The sequence below is a fragment of the Poecilia reticulata genome, linkage group LG14, assembly GCF_000633615.1.
Source record: "Poecilia reticulata strain Guanapo linkage group LG14, Guppy_female_1.0+MT, whole genome shotgun sequence".
Taxonomy (NCBI): domain Eukaryota; kingdom Metazoa; phylum Chordata; class Actinopteri; order Cyprinodontiformes; family Poeciliidae; genus Poecilia; species Poecilia reticulata.
In genome coordinates, this window is record NC_024344.1 from 19,713,478 (window position 1) to 19,725,347 (window position 11,870).

Consider the following 11,870-nt stretch of genomic DNA (forward strand, 5'->3'; position numbering starts at 1 on the left):
TTAACAGCTGTTAGGCACGGTGGTGGAGGGCTCATCGTTAAGGTTCATTTTGCAGCCGTAGCACTGACCCTTTTGCAATCTTTTACTCAACTCTTTCTAAATATAAGTAGATAATAAAAGCAGGGACGTAACAAAACATCTCAACAAGGAGTTAAACCGTAGCAACTCTCTACTTGAAATGATGTAGGATTTCAGCAAACCATTGACAAACTGAACAGTTTCTAATCGAAATAATGTAAAAGAGGGTTTAAAGAAAAGAGTGTGCCAAAGTTTCTCAACCAACATTTAAGAGACTGACATGCTCACTCAAAAGATGATGATTTCATAATTTTGCAGCTAAACAGCATTTATTCCAAACATTTTGAAATTTCACCTGAGATTTCAATCCAAAACCACTTTGAAGAAGCTTTTGGTTTTCATAAATGTAAAAATTTGACTGTGCTAAGATTTTCTAAGCTTTCCCACATATAATGTGACATTTACAATGTACATTCAAGAAAAAATATCTTAAACAGATAAAATCATAAGTATAAACCCTGCAAACTAATACCTAGGTGATGCACCTGAAATAAAGTTTAAGTGTCCATGTGGTACTTACTTATTTGCTTTTTTTTCCCGACTAAAGCCTACAGAGAGTTGAAAGACCATCTCAAAACAAGCTCCTTCCAAGTACGGCGTCAAGAAGTTGAAGACCCCTTCAATCAATGTCATTCCAAAAAATTTAGCATAAGTTTAAATACTGCCAAAAATAAGCTTCATGAAACACAAAGGTGACAGCCTTATGATTTGTGATAACTTTTTGTCTGATGGAACTGAGGTTTCGGCTGAGATGGATGAAAATATAATCGGGTCAATTTTGACCCAAGACTTTCAGAGTAGGAGATAAAAAAATGATTGGGATTTAAAGTTCAGAGCAAAACCTTACAAAAAAAACCTATGAGGTCACGAGGATAGGCAATGAGGACAAGGGATGTCCTCGATGTTTGATGGACTGTGAAAAGGTAGAGTGATCAAGGCAAGACATGGGATGCAGATATTGAATCTTGTAAATGCCAGATTATTTTTTTATTTTATCTTCACATGTCAAGCTGTGGAATGAAACCCAGCTAATTGCATATTATAAGCTTAGCGCATGAAGTGGTTGCAGAAACCTGCGCTAACTTGGTAACCTTTGACTTTGTGCAGGACAGGCAGTGGACAGCTGGGTAACATGAGAAGAGGTTACTTACATGGGGAGTGTGTGGGCAAACGGCCCTGTCCGCTGCACTTCCTGATCCCACCTGCGCCAAAAGCAGGAACAAGGAGAGAAGCTGACAAAATACCGTCAGAGAAATGGTGAGAGCTCTTTTGTCTCGAGATCTTTGGCTGTGACGAAGCATAAGCTTAGCAGGGGGGATGTGATTCCAATGTGCCGGTTGTGCGCAGACAGGAGCAGTAATATCACGAGGAAGCAGGAGTAGCAGGTGTGAACCAAGCAGCTGCCTGTGAGAGGGCCGGGGTGTCCCACAAACACAGCTGCAGGAAGGATCCTGGGATCATCACAGTTTTAACTCTAACCTAATGGTTCAGCAGTTGAAGATCTTATTTGACAAAAAAGCTTGGCTAACTACAGAGCAATACAATCTGCAAAGGAGTCCAAATGAAATTATAGTAAATAAATGGCAGACTGATTGCTTCAAAACAGAAGCAGATATTGGTGAAATCATTATCTTCAGTAAGGTAAGAGTAAACTTTGATGATGATGAGAAGAGCAGCAAATAAGCTCTTTAAATGCATCACAGACAGAAAATTCACGGGTCAGTACTGGTTGAACAAATTTGGTGTATTTGCAGAAAAAAGCTTGTAAAGTCAATAAAATGATTTGATTGGCCCCAAGTTGAACTTATGCCCTCATCAATGCAACATCTGGACTGGATGCACTAAATTGTCTCTCATCTTTGTTTTCTTATAAAAAAAAGGTTGTGACTCTTAAAAAAAAGAAATAACTAATCAACTTTACTGCAGAATATGTTGCATTTTAATCGTAGCATTAATGATCCATCAGGTCTTTCTTTTTAGATGAAGTTGGTGTGAGCACCTAAATTTACTTTGAAGTACATGACAAAGGATGAAAAATCATCACGTGAAGGAGGTTTTTATTAAATTAAGTTGTCTTAAAACAGGCAAGCATTCATCTGACAAATGCGGATCAAAGAATTGCAGGATCTCCTGTAAATTTTTAAAAAAATTTTAGTTAAAAAGTTGAGAAAAGCAGTCACAGAAAGACAGCTTTCCCCAGATACATACTTTATGCAAGTTCAGGCTTACATGGCTGTCTAAGCAATATTGGATAGTGCACCTTACTTAGGGCTGCATGATGGTGAAGCTGGTAACACTGGTGGCTTGCAGCAAGAAGGACCTGGGTTCAAATCCCTGCCTGGGGTCTTTTGGCACGTAGCTTGCATGTTTGTAACTTCCTGGCGTCTCTCCAGATACTTCAGCTTCCTCCTGCAGTCCAAAGAAATTGCTTGGCTAATTTGTTTCTCTAAATTGCAGTAAGCTATGCGTGTGTGTACCAGTACATTAGACTCTTTGACAGACTGGTGCCTGGTGATAATAGACTTTGATTTTTGCCAGTTGCACTGTTTGACACTAATGGCAGCCATCTTGCATTTTAAGGTTGGAATTCAGTCTTTAAGAAGACATTCCAGGTAGTTTGAAACTGGGATATTCAGGTTTTTAGAGATGGAGTAAAAAAAATGTTTTTAAGACTCTTAGACATCACTTTGATACCTGTGGCTCAGAGGGAGCAGCTGCCTCAAAATCTGAAAATTGTGGGTTCAATTCCAGCTTCCTCCTGCAATGTCTTGATGTGTCCTTGTGCAAGGCACTTAACGCCAAGTTACCTACCGATCTGGATAAATAAGTCCAGTTGGGTGAATGTGGCTCTAATATAGAGCTTTGAGTCGTCATAACGACTAGAAAACTTAATAAATTCAACCCACTTACCGTTTAAACCCTAAAGTGTGAGAAAACACCTTATACACGTCACAAAGAAAGGTTCTGTTACTTGGCAAATACCGTCGACAAGTCCTCACCACTCATCCCTGAAATCCAGAGAAGACTTTGCCTAATAAATAAACAGTGTTGCCAGGCAGCATCACTTAATACATCTGCTAGGCCCAAGAGAGAAGAAGACAAACTCTGTCTAATATTCACACCTAACACAAGGATCCCTGTTCTTCCTGGCACGCCTGGCAAACCACAAGCTTTTTCTTGTATCTTTGCTCGCTGACCGCCCCAACTCCCTGCCCCCCAACAGTCGTATTATCTGCACCTCTAACTGCATTACTCCATTACCCTTCCAGCACCCATCCTACTGGGGCTATGTATGGGTCCTTGTGGGAGGAGGGCCAGCTGTGGTAACCTTCTTGGATGACAGTGTTGCAAAGGCGCCCCTTTCACAAACTGTTCAGAGTATCAGTTCAGAAGCCAGCCAATGAAAGCCCAGCAGGCACTAAAATGGCCAAACGAATGGCAGTCGTCTGCCTGGTATATAAACAGGGAGCAGAGACCTCCAGAGCTGGGTGACCCCTATTTTGGCTGTGGTGAACAGGATCTGATCCCAAGGACTGTTGCCTCTTGTCTTGTCTTGTGCACAGGTAAAAAATATATATATATATATATATATGTCTATATATAACCCAATAATGTTTTGATGTTAAAGAAGGTCAAGACGAGGTAGAGATCTAGTTACTGCACGTGCCAAACATTTTAGTGGCTCAAAATACCAGACCAAAATTTCCACAGCAAAAGAAGACTTTGAAACCAGATGGCTACAAAAATCACTAGGGTAAAAGTTGCAGTTAGTCTTTGCGGATGTGCAGAATGTGTCTCCTAAAATAATGTACCAGGTTCTCCAATTTACTGAATTTTGTCACTTATCTGTGTTTAGTGAAGCTGACTTGAGATAATACTTTAGGTCATTTAGGTCCTAGTAAAGGTGTTCTGCAGCTCTTCACTCTGCAGATATTTCAGTAATATTGAGAGTGCGCTCTCAATGAATGGGGACTTGCATGTTTAATAAGCAGCCTATAAACCGACAAGCTGTTTTGGCAGCTTTTCTTTATGAGCTTTAATCTTATAAAATAACAACTTAAACAGTCTTTATGTTGAGTAAAAATGTATTGCAGTGAACAACAGCTAGAGAAATCAGAAGTAAAATTCAAAGTAAAGTGAATATTTCTGGTGGGCGGGGTCTCGGAGTAGTAACGTGTCTCTAACTTGTTAAAATTCTATCTTAGGCTCACCTCAATGACACCTGTGAGTAATACACTCACAGTCATCTGATCTGGTGTAGTGGTGTGACATATGCTTTCAAAACTTTGTATTTTTGCCCATAGATTATTAAGGTACTGCCTGTGTAGCGTGAGTACATAAAGGGTATACAGTCAGATGCACCCGGACTAAAAATACCCAAAGATCAGGCGCTGCTCCGTCTAACCCTCCATTTCAGCGTGACACCTGAGCCTGAGCCTGAGTGACACATGTTACCAGGATTCCACAGCAGGCGCCATTTAAATTTTGCAGCTGTTCCAGAGAATACTTAAATCATAAATTATGATTCCGTTCACATCAAGACAGATTACGTGTTCACTTATGATAGACCCAAGATGAAGGTTTGCGTTTCTATCTTCTTTTTTTTTAAAGTAAAAAAAAAAGTTTTCCTCTCTCTGTAGTGTTAGAAAGCAATCATGCCTTTCGGAAACACCCACAACAACTTCAAACTCAACTACAAAGTTGATGAGGAGTTCCCAGACCTGTCCAAGCACAACAACCATATGGCCAAGGTTCTGACCAAGGAGATATATGGCAAGTTGAGGGACAAGCAGACACCAAGCGGTTACACTTTGGATGATGTGATCCAGACTGGTATCGACAACCCCGGTGAGAGAGACGGCGATGCTGGTAGTCAAATATGATTCAACAGAACCAGTTCCATGCAATCTTCTTCACGCTCTCCTCCTGCGTTTCAGGTCACCCCTTCATCATGACTGTTGGCTGCGTCGCTGGTGACGAGGAGTCCTATGAGGTTTTCAAGGAGCTTCTTGACCCCGTCATCTCCGACCGTCATGGTGGATACAAGCCCACTGACAAGCACAAGACTGACCTCAACTTTGAGAACCTGAAGGTGCCTGAAGTTCTACAGCAAAGTGACTCTTAAAACCGATCTACATAGGCCTTCACCTTATAAACTGCAACTTTTTCACTAGGGTGGTGATGACCTGGACCCCAACTATGTCCTGTCCAGCCGTGTCCGTACTGGTCGCAGCATCAAGGGATACACCCTGCCCCCCCACAACAGCCGTGGCGAGCGTAGAGCTATCGAGAAGCTGGCTGTTGAGGGTAAGCTAAAATTAGTTTGAGAGAACTAGGAGGAATCTTAGACACAACTGTTTGGGTTGTGTCAAATGGTGAACCCAGATAGGTACCTCAGAAGAAACATATTCTGTTCTTTTAATAATAATTAGCTGTCAGGTGACCAAACACTAGCACCGTCTCTCTTTGCTTAAGCTGCCCTGACACACTGTCTGCCCCTGCAGCTCTCACCAGCCTGGACGGTGAGTTCAAGGGAAAGTACTATCCCCTGAAGTCCATGACTGACGCCGAGCAGGAGCAGCTGATCAATGATCACTTCCTGTTTGACAAGCCCGTCTCTCCCCTGCTGACCTGCGCCGGAATGGCCCGCGACTGGCCCGACGGCAGAGGCATCTGGTCAGTGCACCCAGATAACCTTGAGACTACACAAAACACTCACCGAAAACGTCCATGACCACTTCTACGTTTCTTCAGTAGGGGTGATGAGGTGGGGCTTCATCCTGTAACCGGTGGGTTGCTGGTTTAAAGCCCTGCTCCGTCTGTTTTAGTTGTTGTCTGCTTGGACACTTCACCCAGCCAGCCTGCTGCTGGTGGTCAGAGGGTTGGGTGGCAGCCTCATCTCCATCAGACTTCCCCAGTAGTAGCTTACCACTATCCGTGGGTGAATCACTGAATGTAGTACAAGGCACTTTGGGGTCCTCTGAACTAGATAAAGTGCTTTACCATTTTTTTTCTGTCTTCCCCCCCCCGTCTCCTCTTAGGCACAATGACGACAAGACCTTCTTGGTCTGGGTGAACGAGGAGGATCACCTGCGTGTCATCTCCATGCAGAAGGCAGGCAACATGAGGGAGGTCTTCAGGCGTTTCTGCGTTGGCCTGCAGAAGGTAGGTGGTGAGGGGATTTATTTATTTTTTTTAAGTCTTTTTCTGAAAACGAAGAAATAATTTTGTCCCAACTATCTTTCCATGATTCAAAAGATTGAGGAGATCTTCAAGAAACACAACCATGGCTTCATGTGGAACGAGCATCTCGGCTACATCCTGACCTGCCCCTCCAACCTGGGCACCGGCCTGCGTGGCGGCGTCCACGTCAAGCTGCCCAAGCTGAGCACACATCCTAAATTTGAGGAGATCCTCACAAGGCTGCGCCTGCAGAAGCGTGGCACAGGTACTAACAGACCGCACTGCTTTGACTATTTGTAGATCAGCACTGCAGTAAGATCCTAACAGAGTGCAGAGATCTGGTTTACAGCCTCTCATCCCTTTCTGTCCTGCTCTAGGCGGTGTGGACACTGCGTCCGTGGGTGGCGTGTTTGACATCTCCAATGCTGACCGTCTGGGCTCCTCCGAGGTGGAGCAAGTCCAGCTGGTGGTTGACGGCGTCAAGCTCATGGTCGAGATGGAGAAGAAGCTCGAGAAGGGAGAGGCCATTGACGGCATGATCCCCGCCCAGAAGTAAAGAGGGACAATCTTTCTGTTTTCTTGTGACCATTCATGTGCAATCGAGCCAGCTGATGGGCGTGCAGAGAACAGCTGCTCTCCTAGAGACTTTGGCCTCTCCTAAACTCTTTCCTTCCTTCCATCTTTTTTTCTTTTCTCGATCATTTTGAACTTTTTTTTTCACGTTCTCCCCAGACGGTTGGTTACATATCCTGGGATCAACCTCCACTGAGCTGGGCTCTCCTGGCAGATGTGGCATCACCTACTTTTTGTAATAAAAAGTGATGATTAATGAACCTGTTCATACTGTTCAATAAAAAGTGCCCCATTATGAAATGTTCAGAGTACTTTTGTTTGCTGATTGGTTTCCTTCAGTTGGTTAGTATATTGTCGTTTTTTCTGCTAAACGTGATTTCCAAAATCCCCTTTGGCAAAAAAAATGACATAGGCTGTTAGTTTAGGAAGGCGACGATATGCAAGTTTGCAGTGCCGACTTTAGCAGCTCTCCCTCCAACCATTCTGATCCTCCTAATCACTTTTCAGGCTTTTAAAATGTTGATGTATTTTGGTCTGGCGTTGCTTCAGTTCATGTGGATAGTCCTCGTAAAGTCCCACTACTGCTTATTAATCAGACTTTTTTATGGTAGTGCTCTTTTTTTGGGTCATTTCTTAGCATTACAGCTCGACTTATCTTGCCCTGTTTAATGTTGTGACTTTACATTGTTTGGAAATTGCCTTAGCAATCGTCGTTGCCGTTATATTTAACATAAATATTTATTCAAACCTTTGGCTTTGAAGGCAATCGGTAAAACTCAGTAATGACCCATTAATTACATGCTTTACTTAGGAGGCAATTAATGCAACCAACTTTTCCTACACAAGCTTAATGAAGTAACAAAGGAGCTTTTCTTTTACATCTTGCTCATCCAGTTTAGCTCGTTTCGTGTAAGCAGTAGTGGAATCTGTTGCATGTTTTGGTACATTTGAGGTGACTCCAATATCCTTTTATTATGACCTCAAAATTCGATCATCGTTATTATATTCTGAATCACAAAACTTCTGAGTATGTTTCCAGGATTCCTACATGTTTTTAATGTAAGAGTTTCTCAGCACTTTACGTCAATTTCGAAATGCAAAACACTGAAGGTTACCTTAAACCGATAGGTTTTACGTTCATACGTTGATAGATAAGGATGGACGGACAAACACAAGGAAGCAAAGATAGAAAGAAAGTAAGGAATAATGTAAGGTGCACATGACGAGGAAAGAATAGATGATACGAAGGGAAGAAACAACAGTGGTGAAAGGAAGGAAGCATTTGCAGACAAATGGAAGAATTGACACAAGGAAGGAATAAAGGAAAACAAAGAAGAAAAAGACACAAAAAGATTGGAACATCATGATGACAGATGAGAGGAGGGACAAAAGGATGGTGGGACAGAAGACAGGAAATGCACACAGAGGGAAAGAAGAAAGGGGACAAGAAAGGAACGAAGGATGTAAATATAACGGAGTTAAGGGAAGACAGATGAAAGGAAGTATTTTCTTTTTCCACATTTATTCTGACCTAGAAACTACTAAAAATCTAATTCAAGGCGGTTCCAGATTGCGTCGGAATCCTGACTCTGTTGTGTAATGACTGTGGAGAAGCACCAAATGGGAGCCAATAGTCGGCCGTGGGGGAAAGGAAAGGAACAAATGACCCAAAACCAGGGAAAATACTCGCATCAGACACAAAAACAAAACGACAATAATGCCAACATCAGTGAATTTTATTCAACTTCAGCTCCATGTTCTCTTCAGATACCACAACCACCCAGTCTCGGTTTACAATTTTGTTTCTGTGGGAAGAAATTTAACAGCAGAACAGAGTCAGACTGTGACTATTCCTACGTTTGTTTTGCATATAACATCAGCTGTTCTGAAAATCCTTTTAGAAATGAAGTCTGTGTAAAACACTGAGCCAACTGGGCCTGTAATACTGTTCTGTTCCCAACAACCAGACCGGACTCTCTTCCTCTGAACTCCCACCAATAAATACTCCTTTAAAAATTCTTCACAGTAATTCTTCACACTTCAAGACAACGTCACTCCGTCTTAAACAATAATAGTGAGTTGTGTGACTCGAAGATATAATCTTTTCTTTTTTTCCCACACACATTTAAGATCACACACCAGTAGTATAGCTTTTCTATGGCTTGCTTGCAACTCTGGGCTTTTTAACCGTGTCATGGCATTAGCAGGATTTGTGTGAATTCAAGTTAAATCTCTTATCGTCAAACAACGAGGTGGAAGAAAGTCACTGTATCTCACTGGAGCCCTTCTGTTTGTTTCTGTCAAAACGGGGGGAGGTTTAAGGGCGGGGGGGAGCTGGAGCTTCATTGAACAATTAGCTTGTACAAACTGATGGCGTCTGCATTTCATAAAGCCTCCAATCCAAGATGTGCATCACAGTTCATCATAATCCAAACTCTGAAGTCATGCAGGATTGCAGGTTGGTTTTGCTCCCCCATATCACTGACAGAAACAGTTTTAATCTAGAATTACTTCCCTTGTTCTAACTATAAATAAACCTTGAGCTCTAAGATATATACTATATTCATATATTTTATATACAGCCATCGACTGACTGATATAAATCCTGTTATTTTTAATGATATTATTCTAAAAAATAAATAAAGTACCTGTGCAAATATCCACAAATTGAAGTGTTTCACATTTAAGACATTGGCGCCCTCCAGTGACTAGTGCTGGGCATGACCTACACAGGTACACTGGAGGGAGCTGATTCAAGTCAAAGCAAAGTGCATTGAGGTCTATATTACCTAATGCTAATATACACCACAATGAAAACCGTCCAGGGAGAGGACAAGGACAGACTCCTGGCGTCCATGTTGGTGCGTGCTTCTCAGCGTGCTTCTCAACCTGAGAGGTTGGGGGGGGACAGCTGGTCCCCCTGTTGGACTCCCAGAAGCAGCACACACCAAACAGAACCGAGAAGATTCCACACGACATGACAGAGTGAAATACGGCTGATTGTTTCCCTGTGGGGGGCGGTGAAGGGGGGGATGAAGCCAAAACACTCACTGTGACTCATACAAAAAAGTTCTCGGTGTGTATGAAGGCGAAGGACCGATGGGTTTGAGTCGAGGAAGTTGGTGGAGTCCTGATGGGTGTGGACATGTGGGGGTGGAGGTGGGATGGGGTTGGTTTAGTTTGGGTTACCATGAGTAAAACCACAACTGAGAGAAAGTTTTAACAGTAAATCAGCAGCCAAACAATATGACCTCTGTAGTCTACGCAAATATCACAGTACATTGTTCACTAAAAACAGGGAGGGAGCATAGAAAGCTTTCTCAGTTTTTTTTTTTTTCGTTTTCATTTTTTACATTAAATAAGTACTGTATGAAGGCGCTGGGGGGTGTTCACTTTAAAGGCAACTGGACTAACAAGAAGAAAACAGTATCCACATTGCCTCCATTGTGCCTGTCCAGGTACAGCACCTCCCCCTGATCTCTGCAGTCACCGATAATGGACTGAGCAGTTCTTATACAGGGGCAACAGGGATAAAGAGGTGCACATTTGGGGAGTACATGACCTCAGCATGTAAGGGTGAGGTGGGATGAGAGGTGCTGCTGCTTGGCTGGTCCGTGTTTTGGTGTTTCCCATCAACAAGAGATGATGAGCAAGGTGAGATCACATGGCACAGAATAGAGTCAACACAAGAGTTGCATTGCATTGATAGTACACTAGAGTTGCAGTGTTGTTCGTTATTCTGCAGAGCACTGAAAGACTGCTTAAGTTGGTGACACGGTTTTGGTCAAGAGATCCCAAACATCCATGTGAACCAACCATCGTCTCCCTCGTATCTGAAATCGGACCGTGGGTTTAACAGATCCAGAGGGGAAACCCAGACACCCCGCTCACCAGAGACACTCATCAGCTCATTCTGGGCAATCCCCGGGTCAGAGGGAAACATAGTCCCTCCAGTTCCTTCTGGGTCTCCTCCCAGTGGGATGTTACTGGAAGACCTTCAAACAGAGGCAGCCTGATCAAATACCCTCACCACTTAAGCCTCTATTCTCAGCTCCCCCTGGATGACAGAGGTCTTCAACCTATTTATAATGGAGAGCCTTCACGCTACAAAAGAAACCAATTTCAACTGTATTCGGACTCCGTCATTTCAACGGTATTCAAACAGGTAAAATGTTGTTCTGTTACCTGAGTATTTTGAGCAACTTTATAGTGTCTGTATTCATAACCCTAAACCTAGATGTATCTGTTCCCACAATTTAGTAAAACACTGTGATATTTGTTTAAGCAGACAAATTCAGTTTAAGAACGAGCTACAAACCATTATTTTAGTTGAGCAAAGTTGAAAAGTGGGACAAAGCCTCATCTCTAGGCACAACTTCAAACAGTTTTCAAGTCACTGTCTCATTACTACAAACGTTTTACATCGTAGTCTTTTGTGTCTTCAGTTTCATATAATTCCAGGAGGATTCCAGGAGGAGTCCTGGAGCGACTGGAATTTTCTCGTGGCACTTCCCAACCTTTGCCGGGTGCTGCTAGCTAGTTGGCTAAAGGAAGGCAATTCTCATCAACAAACACAAAGCTTGTGTTGAAAGATATTTCCACTCAATCATCGCTTCTAATAAGGTAGCTGTGTTTGCAAACAGATCATAGCAACAAGTTTTGAGAGTTACCTTGCCTGTCAGTAAAAGAAAAGCCTCCTGACACATTGCTACTGAGGCTAATTAATCAGCTGCTAACAGATTGTTAGACTTGGATGGATTGTTTACTTATGAAGTACTAGTAAGCAGAAGAAGGCTATTTCATATTTAGCTTAGGTATGACACAATTTTATATGTTTACATAATCTTTTAATACAGCCTTCTGGCTCTCTGATGGTTTATTTGACACTGATTTTAGATTTTATGATGCTTGTGGCTGGAATATTTTTGTTTTTATTAGTTCCTCAAGTACATTAAATAGCTTAGGACAGATTTTGCAACAATGATTTAACACCAACACTTTCCATTTGTCAGGGAAGGGAACTAAATGTTATTGTA

The 11,870-nt window shown here is 42.4% G+C and overlaps 1 protein-coding gene across 1 annotated transcript; it reads left to right on the plus strand.

Moving 5' to 3' along the window:
* Nucleotides 1–3,564: 3,564 nt before the first annotated feature.
* ckma (creatine kinase, muscle a) lies at nucleotides 3,565–7,125 on the plus strand. Its single transcript, NM_001297484.1, is given in 8 exon segments — nucleotides 3,565–3,641; nucleotides 4,719–4,926; nucleotides 5,016–5,170; nucleotides 5,253–5,385; nucleotides 5,583–5,754; nucleotides 6,120–6,243; nucleotides 6,337–6,526; nucleotides 6,639–7,125. Coding segments are annotated over 7 exon segments (1,146 nt in total). The 5' UTR covers nucleotides 3,565–3,641; nucleotides 4,719–4,733; the 3' UTR covers nucleotides 6,818–7,125.
* Nucleotides 7,126–11,870: the final 4,745 nt, after the last annotated feature.